Source organism: Gymnodraco acuticeps, unplaced genomic scaffold (genome assembly GCF_902827175.1).
Source record: "Gymnodraco acuticeps unplaced genomic scaffold, fGymAcu1.1, whole genome shotgun sequence".
Lineage (NCBI taxonomy): Eukaryota > Metazoa > Chordata > Actinopteri > Perciformes > Bathydraconidae > Gymnodraco > Gymnodraco acuticeps.
The window spans coordinates 7,584-22,523 of NW_022990843.1; the positions used below are offsets into that span (position 1 = coordinate 7,584).

The following is a 14,940-nucleotide window of genomic DNA, read 5'->3' on the forward strand; positions in this document are numbered from 1 at the left end:
ATGAACCATTTTCATTTTACTTGTTTATTACACTAATTAAGGTAAGCAGAAAAAGTTCCCATACAAAAAAATACTTGAAAGTATTTTTCGTCGATTTTCAAACTTTCAAACGGGTCAATTTGACCCTGAATGTAACAGGAGGGTTAAAGTAAATCTTTAAACTGCAAGCTGGTTTTGATTTTATAGTTTGATAAGTGAGATTAACTAATGGTTAAATGTTAAAATATATTATTTTAAAGTAGATGTTTTTGCTATTATGCATCTGTGTTTTATGTGTTCATTATTGTGCTTTTAACAAAAGATGATCCGAACATTGATGAGAGATGATTTAAGTATTGACCAAATTATTATTAGACTAATGTTTTCAGGTTATCATAAATGATAAAAAGAATAATTATTCCTTACTTCTTGATATTTAACCTTTCTATCTGTTGACGTTTACGACCAACCCTGAGTCTGTTATCTCCCGTAAGGATTGTGCTAATGCAGTCATATGTTGATATTTCTCAGTCTATGATCGGTCAACTCTCGGTCACAAAGCCTAAGAGTCAGACAAGTGATTGAGTGTCTCCAGATGTTGGGGCTATCTCCAGTGTTCCCAGAACTCTCTGTAAACTAGTTAAAAGGTCTATCGAGAGAGAGGCTGGGCAGAATTGATGTGGCAACGCACCCGTGCAGTCGGAATCTCTGGCTGCTGTGACTTGTGATGTGAATTTCTCCGGCCGATACTTGTAATAAAACATCAGTGTTTGACATCAAAGCTCCAACTCTCCTCGTGTCTCTCTGAGTCCTGACTCTCCATTGCTGCAGAAGTTTCCCTTACATAAATAAAATTGCCTTGCCTATTTACGGAAAAAGAAGATTCCCTCCCTACTCTAGTCACGCTATCCTACGTCATTTGTTTTGCTAAAGTTTTTGCAATAGATAGTGGAATCCTCCATTATACTGATTTCCAGTTAAGCGTAGGCGTTGAGCACACACACATGGTCAGAGCGATCTCCTCTCCTCAATAACTCTTTGTCTTCTCCCAGTGTCTGCACCTGGTCTTTGCTACATTCCTATTGCAAGCTGAAACTGTCTATGACTTTTCCCTTCGTTTCGTATCCAACCCATCAGAACCTGGGATTTGTGATTATGTCTATTTATTCCATAGTCATAGCAACATCTCATGAGCACAATAAGCATATCATGTAATAATAACAATCAACCTTGTAATGTTATATAAAGATAGACTCAACAAGGGTCAGTTGACCACGAGTTTGCGCTACATCGTAGAAGTGCTTTGTCTATGATATTCAATTCAGTTCTTACTAACAGCCAAACCTTTTGTACTGTATGTATTATTTAATGACACTCACCTTTCCTGAGAAACTCAGACTTTGTCTGGTCTATTAATTCACGAGGAACAGTAGAGAGGTTTGACATGTTGTTCTTCTTCATGTTCTTGAACAAACATCGGTCGGCTATCTTCTCTATCGCTTCATGGTCCAGAGGTTTCTGCAGGAACTGAGCCATGTTGCCCACAGAGTCCTTCAGGTCCTAAAGAGAAACAAAGATACGCTCATAGTCCTGCAGCGGCTCTCCCAGTATACACTATCTTAGTAGGAGGAGTTTGAAGATGATTGCTAAATCATGGTCAGAACTATTGGGGAAATATTTGGAAAAGTGATTTGAGGCAGATTTGAGGATTGTTCCTGAGTCTCACCATTATCATCTGTTCATAGGAGATGTGCATGATGTGCTCTTCATCTGCAGCATTCAGCCAGCTCTTCACATGATCAAACCACGAGCCAAACAGAACTGAAAGGAACAGGAGACACAAGTATTCCTTTCATAAGAGGTTATCATAACTTAGTTTGTTTACTGAACCTTTCAAGATCTCCCTTGTTAAAGGCTACACATAATGCAAAAAGCACTAAGTGGCTTTGCAAGATACACATGTATCCATGGTGTGCTAGCGACCCACAATGTATAAGAATGGACCGTCTTCTCTATTTGACTCTTGCTGGTATTTTGGGTTGCTTTAAAAAGACAGGTGCTTCAAATGAGCATTTTCAGAGAATTTATAAGAACAAGAATGTGTTTTTTGAACATTAAAGTTCGTAATCATGGGCTAGTAAAATCCCAAAACACAATTGAGAATGTGCATCAGAGTTCCCGTTAGAATATTTTTTCGCCGGTCAACATGTCCGTTAAAGTTTAAATCTTCCGGACGAAATGAGAAAAGTGCCGGTCAAAGGTCTTCTTTGTTATTTATTGTGCTTTAAAACAAATTGATATGATTCAATATTAAACTAATTATAGTAGATTAACTACATTATTCAAAAGTGAACAGTAATTTATAATAACACGGGAATAATAAACAGAGCGCTCTCTCCCTCTCCTGACAGCCCGTCAGTATCATGCAGCTCGAGGATCAGTAATGAGTGACCCGACAGTAAAACTAAACATATCTATAACTAGTTACGGTAGTTTGAGAGGTCATTAAATAGCTACGTGTGATATTCTAACCTGAAGTGTGTTTTGTCCGCTCACCGCTGCATGTGATCATGCAGAGCTGCGTGTCGACTCGTCAGCAGCAGCTGATCTCTCTCTCCCGTCAGATTAGACTCGCGTTTATGTCCATATCGATCAGATCCAGCTAGCTCTAGCTAATGATATGACTACCTGCTTATTAAAAGACACCTACACAATAAGTGTCGCTATGCAACTGGGTGAGGCCACAAAGTATAGCGCAGCATTATGCATTTGTTTACATGCCCACCGGAACCCCGAGGCATTACCAACAGATCAACGCACAATCAACCCAGACAGGACATCTCTTTCTCCACATTACGTGTTAGACACAGGTTAGACATTAGAATTGACTATTCTTGTCTGTCACATAAATGGCGCAAGTTGCGCAACTGATGTGGTATTGCGCTAAACGGAAATTATTTTGAACGGACACTTTGACCGGAGAGATTTAGATTTGCCGGTCTTCAGCATATGTTACCGGTCGTAGTCCGGTAATTACCGGCTAACGGGAACTCTGATGTGCATGATAAGTCCCCTTTGAATCATGTTACCAGGTAACAGGTTTTTTAAGAGTTTTCGTCCCACTCACTGATACGTATGGTGTTATGAACGCATTCTAAACATTACATAGCTATAAAATCAGAAAAACCTTTTCCATCAAGGAACTTGTGGAGGAACTGGGTCTGTGGGCCTGGGTCCACCAGGACGGAAGCCGCCTCATGATGATGAAAAGACGATGTGAACACATCTTTGGGGTTCCTCGTCACATAGATGACCTGCAGTGATGACATGACGTCAGACCCTTTCCTTCACACATACTGTCTGTGATGCGTTTATCACATTGAATCTGATCCGCCTTAGTTGATAGGTTTACCTTTGGCTTTATTTCAAAGAAAGATGGTGGCATCATGTTGTACTGGAAGTGTGTAGTCAACAGTCGTGGAGAGGGCCTCTGTTCAAGTTCGAGGGAGGCGGTCTGCTGCAATTCAAGCCAGGGAACACGTTTCCAGGTAACAATCGTGTCAACAGGTGCTGGATCTCCTCCACTCATGATCAGAGGGACAATCTCCCTCATCCAGTGTGTACCTAAACAAAAAAATATGTTCTTAACCTCTTAAGCCCTGAGCCTGTTTTTCATGTTTCAGGCTCGAAAATGCCACTAACACAACAAATGATATATCTTCACTTCTAAAAGGGGTAAATTAATAATTATTTTTCTCAAAGCAAGGTTACATCTGTGAGTTGGATGTAGAAGTGTCAGAATCAATATAGATGTTTTTTATTTTAAAAAAACCTTTACTTATAGTGAAAACCACCCTTGCATGATGGGTTAGTAGACTAAAAGCTTTAGGAATCCAAACTATAACAAGATTGATGCAAAACAAGTGAAATTTGACCTTTTTAGAGAGATTTAGAAAAATAAAGTCTAAGCGGACTCACCTCTGGGTAATTTTTTTAATTTTTTAATTTAGCCTTTATTTATACAGGTGTAGATCTCATTGAGACACAAGGTCTCATTTTCAAGAGAGACCTGTCAGTGGTAACACTACCACACAAAGTTACAGACAGACAGGACACTAAACACAGAGGGCAACACTAAAATACAACATCGTAAAAAGTAGTCATTAAAATCCATATACAGCAGTCAGATATAGCAGGTGCAAACACCCACAGATGATTTCTCCAGCTTTTTTAAAATGAGTTTAAAATCCGTGATGGGTATCAAAGTGGTCAGCTTAAGTTCCTGCTGAAGTGTGTTCCAGGTCGAGGGGGCAGAGTACGATATGGCTTTTTTCCCAAGCACCGTGCGGACTGAGGGGACGGACAGAGTGATGTAATGTTGAGATCTTAGTCTATAGCTGTACTGTTTGTGTGATATGTAAGTGGATATGTAGAGGGGCAGCAGTCCAAGCATAGCGGTATAGATGAGTTTGTACCAGTGCAGTGACCTGCGCATTGATAATGATGTCCAGTTGACTAAAGCGTACAGCGTGCAGTGGTGTGTGAGGGGTTTACAGTTGGTTATGAACCTCAGAGCCCCATGGTAAACAGCGTCATGGGGCTCTGAGGTTCATAACTGAGGTATTAATTTGGGAACCATCGGTTCCATTTGAACTTTTTCACAGTAAAAATCATTTTATTACTTTGAATTATCACTATAGGTATTCATTCCATCCAAATACAACTGTTGTGAAAAAAGATAAAAAATAAATAAAATAAAAATAAAATAAAAATAGGCCTACTCTTACAGTGAGCCTCTGAATTAGCCCCGAGCGAAAAATGCTAACCTATTACAGCACCGAAAATCACTCCTCGCTCCCTTATTACTTATCCTAGCTGCACATCCAACACATTGTTTATGATCGCAAGGAGACACAGAATCTAACGGTGCCCACCTGAACAGCCCAACACTGAAAGATACAAACTCGCGACGTTATCAACAAAAACGTACATCAAAACAAATGGCGCTAGGGCTAATGCGCTAGGCTAACAATGACTTACCTTCCTCGTTGTCTGGTCTAAACTGGTCTTCAATGGCATTAAAACGATAAAAAACGATGATGTAGTTAATCCATAGGTTAATATCCAATGGGGGCTGTGTCCCCTTTGAAATGTTCTGATAATCTATAAGCAATAAAACTGCAATTCCGTTATCTGCTGTCCGCTCTGTGCTCCGTGCGCTCTGGGTCCTGCTGCAATACCTGCTTCTTTACGCTGTAAACAATAAATGAAGTGGGCTGCGTAATGTACTTAAGTTGGCTGCCATTCTTTATAATTTGCGCAGGACCATATCTCTGGAACCCATTGGTCGATTCGTGTGATTTACACCTTTTTCTTAACCATCAGAACCAATAGAATCGATGGGCAGTTCCCAAATCTACGTAAACATTACCATAGCGGACGTAATAGAGAAGCAAACGAAGCATATCTGAAAGTGCAAGCCTGGACGGCAAAACTTTATACCGAGTATATTGCCATAAATATGATGATTGATTATCAGTAAAAAATGTCTACGTGACACAAAGACATTGGATTAACCTTGAGATGCGTTTTTATTCCGTTGAACACAACTTTTGATCACAAATCAAAAAAGGTAAGACGTAATTATTGTAATATTTTTGGAACCGGATGTTGTTTACTTTCTCTTTTCTGGCTGATAGCTCCAGGAATTCGAGGTCGGACAGTGATGACATTACATGTGTGGAATCTGTGGAGTCTCAGCTTTAAATCGTATATCTTGTTTGTGCAGTTAAGATAGTAATAAGGGCATTTCTACCGTGTGTTGTGTGTAAAAAAGCGTTAGCATTAGTTAGCATTTTTTCGCTCAATGCTAATTCAAAGGCTTGGTATTACTTTTGTGTTTTTCTTAGCGAACAATTGTTCTTATTGTCAGTTAGCGGAGTTTCTTACCTTTAAAAGGGTATGAAACATTAATAGTTTCATAAATGTTAAGAAGCCCTGAGACATGTGAGAAAAAAAAAACGGTGGGAGGGGTCCACTGGGGGGACCTTCGGGCTTAACTGGTTAAATATGTATTTATTAGCCCTTGTAAAACTTGGGGTGAGGTAAAATTATACCCATTTTCACCTCACCCCTTACTCGTTTACTTGTATTGCCTTGTATTATTAAATGCGGCCTTCAGAATAAGATAACCACTAGTTAATTACTCATGAATTGTTAATACCATGAAAACATTCCACAGCTACGTTGACGTTGAATCGCGGGGGTAAGCTAAACCGTTAGCAAGTAGCTATAGCTAGCCAGATATATTAAATAAACACTTTGTCATACAATCTAAATGTTGTGTTTTTTTAGCGTTACCTGGTGATTTCAAAGAAAGCTCTCTGGGAAATGTTGACTTACTGTTCGACATGAAGCTAGAAGCTGCCTTACAGTACACAGTTGATCCGGAGTCCTGTCAGTTAAAGTGTCTCATAGTTAGCTTAGCTAAGCATCAACCTAGCATTGAAATATATGGATGTTATGTGAAAGTATTTCTGAGAAAATGTCATCTGAAATGGTGGCATAGTTGCCACTGCTTTACGTGTCGACAGCATGTTTGAACGTAGCAGTACATGCCACTGACGTTGCCATAACAACACCTGCATTTAAATGTGCAAGCTCTTTTTGTGACAGATGTTTGCATGAAATTATAATTCTTCTGAATGATATTCCTATTGACAGCCAGAGAGAATAAATGAAATACAGTTATGAAATACTATATGACAAAACAAGAATACAGTTTAAAAGGGGAGGGATTTGTAAAATATAAGAAAAAGAAAATCTGCTTCCAGTTCTGTTTCATCTGGGTGCTGAGAGATGTATCCAGATCTCTTCATGCTGCTCTCAAAGTACACCAGATTGATGCTTTTAACTACAATATTAAAAAAAGAAATCCCAACTCTGACTGACTTGCCGCGTCCCTGACACTAGGTCACAGGAACGACGGAAAATAGCTATGTTTTAGCAGTGATCAACAACATTTGGAATTGTTAGATTGTTATAGAGCCTTTTCCCTAACTGCCTGTGAAACTCTCTTTGGTGAACTGCTGCATCAGGACTCATATCGTGCGAATGGCAACAAATATCAGTGCTTGTGAATTATTTTGACTTGCTCTTGTCTCATCTGGCTTCTCACAGAAATACAAAGCAGCAGGAAATGTCTTCCTTTTCATTTAACATTTATTTCACAAATCAAATAATAAAAACGTATCTTGAGTAGTGGTGCACACATTCAACACCTAACACTTACAACTCACCAGATTTGGGATACGTCACGATGATGATATCATCTGGGCGAAAAGCAAACTCTTCAAAGTATTTCAGACTCTCTGGCGTGTGCATAGATGAGACCACGTAGACCCCCTTGTACACCGTGTATAACTCTTCCTCCGTCATAGTTTAAGGTGCAGAATCTCTGTGGATGAGGGAACTTATATAGTGGATGTGTGTGTGTGCTCGTTCCCTGTTAAACCCCCGCGGGCAAAACACAATATTCACGAAACTGTGTCTCAGGGCTTCTTAACAACCTATGAATGTGTCATACCGTCATAGCCTCATTAAAACGATAGAAACACTGCTGAAGGTTAATCCAATGATTACTGATAATCCATCTTCATATTTATGGCAATAACCGGAGTTCTCATATAGAGTGTATGAGAGCTACAACCCAGCTTCTGGTTTTGGGCATTCTGGCTATGCATCACTCATTCACCAATGGTAATGTTTAGATGGATTTAGGAACTTCTCCTCGATTCTATTGGCTCCGACGGTTAAAAAGAGGTGTCAATCATCAAAATCGACCGAGGGGGGGCAGAGAAACGGCAAATCCACCCAAATGACCCCAGAAGTGTTTTTTGTTTTTCTAAACCTCTCTAAAAAGGTCAAATGTCACTTGTTTTGCATCAATCTTGATACAGGGTACTTATTATATGTTGTAGTTTGGATTCCTAAAGCTTTTAGTCTACCATCCCATCATTCAAGGGTGGTTTCACTATAAGTCATGTTTTCTTTTGGACGGACACAATAATTTACATTTTTTTACTGTGTGCAATCTGAATTTACTTTAAAATAAAAACATCTATATTGATTCTGACTTTTCTACTCACAGATGTAACCTTGCTTTGAGAACAAAGATTATTAATGTACCCCTTTTTAGAAGTTTATAGTTTTATAGTCATTTGTTCTGCGAATGTCATTTTCGAGCTCGGGGCTTGACAGGTTAAAAGAAAAGGCATTGAGTAAATATTTAGCCGACACTGTCAAACATCCCCCGGACTCACACCTTTCTAATCCAAATAAAAAATGTTTTACCTTTAACCAGATCACACTTGCCTGGAGGCGTGTGGCGCAGTGGATTGGTGTTCGGATCAGGGGCTCACAGGTTCAAACCCCTGCAGTCAGCATGTCGTACCTGAGACACTTCACCCCAAATTGCTCGTGTGGGGATTGTCCACAGTATTGAGTATGTGAGTCGCTTTGTATTTTTTTATATCTGAGACCGATGATATCTGCCTAAAAACAGCATAATAGGCAGGGGTGCACATCACTTGTTTGCCCTGGTTCTCAAAGGAGCACCTGGAGATGTTGCTTGGTGCTCATCATTAAAATGAAATAAACCGTAATTTTTTAGGGGTCTTGGCTTTATTTGCCAGACACACGGCACTGAACACACGTGCAGAGGTGAACACTGAACACACACACAGAGGTGAACACTGAACACACACACATAGGTGAACACTGAACACACACACAGAGGTGAACACTGAACACACACACAGAGGTGAACACTGAACACACACACAGAGGTGAACACTGAACACACACACACAGAGGTGAACACAGAACACACACACATAGGTGAACACTGAACACACACACAGAGGTGAACACTGAACACACACATAGAGGTGAACACAGAACACACAGAGGTGAACACAGAACACACAGAGGTGAACACAGAACACACAGAGGTGAACACTGAACACACACATAGAGGTGAACACAGAACACACAGAGGTGAACACTGAACACACACATAGAGGTGAACACAGAGGTGAACACTGAACACAGAACACACAGAGGTGAACACAGAACACACAGAGGTGAACACTGAACACACAGAGGTGAACACAGAACACACAGAGGTGAACACAGAACACACAGAGGTGAACACTGAACACACAGAGGTGAACACAGAACACACAGAGGTGAACACAGAACACACAGAGGTGAACACTGAACACACAGAGGTGAACACAGAACACACAGAGGTGAACACAGAACACACAGAGGTGAACACAGAACACACAGAGGTGAACACAGAACACACAGAGGTGAACACAGAACACAGAACACACAGAGGTGAACACAGAACACACAGAGGTGAACACAGAACACACAGAGGTGAACACTGAACACACACATAGAGGTGAACACAGAACACACAGAGGTGAACACTGAACACACACATAGAGGTGAACACAGAGGTGAACACTGAACACAGAACACACAGAGGTGAACACAGAACACACAGAGGTGAACACTGAACACACACATAGAGGTGAACACAGAACACACAGAGGTGAACACTGAACACACAGAGGTGTGAAAATTGAAGTAACGTGTTAGAGCAGGAAGTTTAATACAGTGTAATTCTGGTATATTCATTTTAATGTCCCTTGATATATAAGAAGTGTGTTTTTATATATTCATGTGTGTACTTAATTACTTTGTATTTAATAGTAGCAGTTTATATGAACAAGAAGCTGGAGAGATGAGAAGTGAAAACTTCCCAGCCAGGTACAGCGGGGCAAACAGCTGGAAGACAGCAGACAGTAGAATGTGTGTGTGTGTGTGTTGCAGTAGCCACCTGGCTGTATAATAACTGCTCAATTATACTGGTGCTTGTGTTTTTATTGATTTCTTTCTGTTTCATTCTTTCAGGTTGTGAGTACTAAATTGCCACAACATTGTGCAGTAGTTGGCTTAAATGTGATTAATTGTGTGAAATAAGGAGCAGGTTTGCATGACAGGAGACTAAAGATGTGGGGAAAAGAGACATTCTTATCTAAACACAGAATGTCAAGTAGCTGGAACGATACATGTCTAAAATATGTGTGTGTTTAATTACTTTGTATCAATAATAGCAGTCTGTTAAAGAGAAGCTGGAAATATGATGAGTGTGCGTTAGAAGTGGAGATGTGACCGAGGGAATGTCCCACAGGCCGCTGTTCACCAGAGATGCCTTCACAATAAAACAGTGATTAGCTTAACAATATATTTAACTTATATTACGTCCTTAAACATTGATTTTAATTCATTACAGTTTTCAAATACGGCGCGGATTGAATACAGTTATTTGTGTATTCTGTTACAACCTCACCCTGCTTGTAACACAACTTAGATAAACAATTTGAAAATGAATAAGAATAACCAAGTAGATAAACGATTAGTATAGTGGTTAGGGAGGGTGTCCTTGTTTTGCCTATTAACTTAGAACTGAAGTAATAAAGAATAGCCAGACTACTATCATTAGTTTGTTTTAACATTCACATGTTTCAGCATTCCTGACCTCAGCCGTTTTATTTTGTAACCCGTTGGGAGAGAGATTTAAATTGAGTTTTTCTCAGTAGCTGAATGTGATTACAGCAGCATTGGATATTCCTGCACCACCTTTTGGGTTCTCTGAATCAGTGTGTTGGTGAGGAGTTGCTCACTGCAAACAGAAGAAGTGTGCAAAGAACGCATCTCTGAGGAGGTATTGACATTTTGCTTGTGCCTCGTTGCCAAGGCAACAGTGGTGTGAAGAGGTACTGCGGTTTTGGGGGGATTTCTGCTGTACAGAGGACAACGTGTGTCTGCCAAGTGATTCCTTCCCTCATCCCAATGCCAGGGAGAGTTTCCTTGGAGCCCACTGACCAGGGCCGGTCCTAGCTTTTTGGGGGACCCTGCCCCTGACTACAGCTGCATCACTGACTGTGCTCATTATGACAAGGTCTTGAGACATGCTTGCCTCAGATGGTTCAGACTCTGAAGGAATGATGCAATGATTTTACAGCATAATTGTGCAAGAGTTTCCCGGGGGGGGGGTGTAGAAACCTTCATGCTTAGTGTTTAGATAAGAGGCTGCTTGTTTAAATGATGGTCTGGAATACTGAAAAGATTAAAGTTTAATATTCTTGGTTAGCAAACAAGACATCTGATTATTATGTCACACATAATAATCTTGTTATAGAAACTAGCTATGGGTAAAACGTGTGGTTGTTATACCATTGTTATCATGAACAAAAGATAAATAAGGAAATAGTATCTGCTTAAAGATGAGAGGATTAGTTATTGTGAATACTCCACAAGGTATCTACTAATGTATTTTAAAGAACCAAATTTCAAGAACTTGAATTGACTTGATAAATAAGTGAAGATAAGAAGATGTATTAACCATGAATTAATCAATTGGTAAATTAAAAATAGCGGTAAAGAGGAAAACTATTAAAGTGAAGTGAAAAATCATCCTAAAACACACTGATGGAAAAGGGGGGAGGCATGATGGAAGTATGCACTACACTTTAAGTAGTGGGTGTTTGGGAGTCAGGAGTACAGTGTAGAACACTGTACTCTGTACACTGTAGAACAACAATCAATCTTTTCATCATGTTTACAAATTATTCTTTTAGAGTTTTTATTCATGTGTGAATTTGGTAGTGTTTTAATTTGTTACAGTATTGATCAGTTCAAAGGGAGAGTTTTAGTAACATCTCTATAAGATCAGACAAATATTTATTTATATAGGCCAATTTGAGGTATTGGCTTCACCATTGTGGCATATATTACTACAGGAGAACTTTTTATGGGGAAATAACTGTTGTTTGTCGTCCAAAATGTAGAGTTTAAAATTAAAATTAAATTAAAAAACAGCTAATTTAATTTTGAAAAAGCAATATAATTGTGAGTAAACAAATGTGGGGCCTTGGATCACCCATTGTAATGGTGTATATTATTGACGACCAATAGGGAGAATGGGTCACTTTACCCACCCTGCAGTGGTTTTTAAAATCTTCCAGTTGTTAAATTTAAGTTTAGATTGACTGTATTTAGTTTTCTTCTGCGCTGGTTCTTCTGACATGTTTGCAAGTGTATATTCTTTCTATCTGGTTAACGGCTGACACACACAGAACAACGTAACAAATAAAGTAAACAACGTAACACATAAACAAATCTAAGCTTTTTTATTGGTTGTAATTTACATGGATACATTTGAATGGTGTGACAATGTCCTATTTGATTGGGTTAAAATGTACATATTCTTCCTGTCTGCCTGCTGTATTTTACCTAATGCAAAGTGACCTGCTCCATCGAAATCAGTCGCATTGATCCGAAGACACATTTTAAGTTGTATACTGTTGGAAAGAGGAGATTCCGAGCTTTATGATATCGGGATTGTTGTTGTATTCCAAATATTAAGCAAAATATGTCACATTATATAATGACTGTCACCGAGTCGTCATGTTGAGAAAAAGGCCTTCAAAGTTTCCTCTTCTCTGGAATCCATCGATCTGATTGATTATTAGCAAATTATCAAAATACTACGGAGGGAAGATATTTTCGTTTGGATTACTGGTCTGGGGGAAGCTCGCAAGTGTGTGTGTATATACGTGTGTTTGTGTATTTTTGCGTTTGTGTGTGTTTCCCGGGGAAAACACTCACGAGAAACACCGGCTGTTGTTATGCCTGCTGTGACGTCAAGTTACTCCGTTCTCCGCTTGTAATTATGCACTCTTAGCCCGGCTTAGTTGACTTTACTAGAAATTCGCGTGCAAACCCATTGCATTAAACCACTTAAGTTTTTACACAAGGCAAGGCAAGTTTATTTATATAGCACTTTTCAACACAAGGCAATTCAAAGTGCTTTACAAAAAATGAAAGACATTAAGAAAAAGGTATTTAAAATCAGTCATTAAAAAGAAAAGCTAATAAAATAAACATTAAAAGAAAAAATACATGGATAAAAGTTACAGTGCAGTTTAAGATATGAATAGTTCAATTAAAAGCAGCGACAAAAAGAAAAGTCTTCAGCCTGGATTTAAAAGTAGTCAGAGTTGCAGCGGACCTGCAGGTTTCTGGGAGTTTGTTCCAGATACTTGGAGCATAGTAACTGAACGCTGCTTTACCATGTTTAGTTCTGACTCTGGGGCAGTGCTTGAATTGGAATGAAAAAGGTGCCAGTACTCTAAAATCAGCAACTTTTTCAAGTCAATTTTATATATACAGCCCACAAACAAGAATTTGGCTACTATAATGCTGGTGGGTTTGTCTCTTTACTACTGTATATTTTAGAAAGGTTCACTGTACTTAACATTTTTTATGATAGGCAGCGGATATGGCTAAAGCTCAGTAAGGTCAATATTAACTGAAAATATAGCAATCAAAGTCTAGATCTTCTGCTGAAGACACATGAAGCAGAGACCTTTCAGGTGAGAGCCCCTCTGGTGGTGTTCAACATTAATGACAAGGAAACAAAGCTCTGGTCAGAAGCATTTTTTATAAAAAGCTTTAACAAAATTAAGTATTTCTGTACATTTTGAATGCAATCTAACTTTCCAACTCAGAAAACGAAAAACGAAAAAGTGCCAAAAGTCTTCTCACATGGCTGAGCTGCTTTGCAATATACTTCACCACTGAAGAATACAAATATGTATAAAGTAAACTATGATGCAATCTAACTTTCCAACTCAGAAAAATGATAAAGAGCATGAACAAAGAACATGTAAAAACAAATGCAAAATTTGCACAATCTAAAATGAGAAACTGTAACTGCAAGTAACAAAGTCTGAGCCATGGTAAAGAGTTACATTGAACACCAAGCTGATCAGATAACTCCCTGGTTGGTCTGAAGTCCTTCTATCTCCAGGATCTGTACAAATCGGCACATTATGCCAAAAGTCTTCTCACTGGGTGAGCTGCTTTGCAATATACTTCACATTGTTAGAAAAGGCTCCAGAAGGCCTTGGGGACATCAGTATCAGGGGCTGGAGCTGGACAGGCTCTTTCATCAGCACTTCTCCTTCCCTTTGTCAGCCAGGACCTCACATACTGTTCCGGATTGAACTGTCCTAGTGATGGTCCATTACATTTAATGAAAACCAGGCTGGACAGTTGGCTGACAGAGAGAGCATTCCTTTTTGCAGTAAGGATATCGTTCATGCAGCTGAATGCCCGCTCACACTCACTAGTGGAGACAGCGATGGTTCGGACTGCTTTCAGTAGAGGCTCCATGGCAGCAGGTGTACGGGATGCCCTGGTTTCCTTGTATTCGCGAAAGCCCTGAACAGTCTCTCTTCTGTCCACTTTCAGCACTTCGCACAAACGTAGCACCTCTACGTCCCCATACTGTACGTCTAACTCCTCTTCAGGCCAACTTCCAGGATGGATAACTTTCATGTCCTGGATTAGCTGATTGTCCCGGGCCTCCCGGCCATGTAATGGGATTTCTCTTGTGCTGACATGAGAGGAGGTTGTGGAAGTCATTCTGTGTCTCAGATTCTCTACCATACTGCGGAAAAACTGACCTGCATGAATCTGTACAAGCCTGCCATTCTCACGCAGGGCAACACCCTTGAAGGACTTCTCAGCTAGAGCTGTATGAACTGTAGTCATGTGTGGGCCAGGCATGGTGACCATGGATTCAAAAACTCGTATTTCTCGAGTTAAGAGCCTATCTGCTGTAGGCAGTGTCATCTCTCTTTTTTGGAGTTGCCGAGAGAGGTCGCTGAGCTCTGTGAGCGCATCGTACATCAGTCCCAGATTGCTGACAAACGTTGCAGATGTGAGCACATCATCCAGGCCCTTGTACTTTGCTCTGTCTCTGGAATCCCTGCTCGTGTCGTTTGCAGCATTTGTGAAGTGATCATGAAGCACTCGGTA

At 39.8% G+C, this 14,940-nt stretch overlaps 1 protein-coding gene across 1 annotated transcript; it reads right to left on the bottom strand.

Annotated features, from left to right (window-relative positions):
* Positions 1-521: 521 nt before the first annotated feature.
* LOC117557329 (sulfotransferase 2B1-like) lies at positions 522-7,416 on the bottom strand. The gene is made up of 6 exons (XM_034233127.1): positions 7,278-7,416; positions 3,392-3,603; positions 3,167-3,293; positions 1,706-1,800; positions 1,359-1,539; positions 522-541 (listed from the first exon to the last, which is right to left on the bottom strand). The coding sequence occupies exons 1-6, from the start codon at positions 7,414-7,416 to the stop codon at positions 522-524; spliced, it is 774 nt and encodes a 257-aa protein (XP_034089018.1).
* Positions 7,417-14,940: the final 7,524 nt, after the last annotated feature.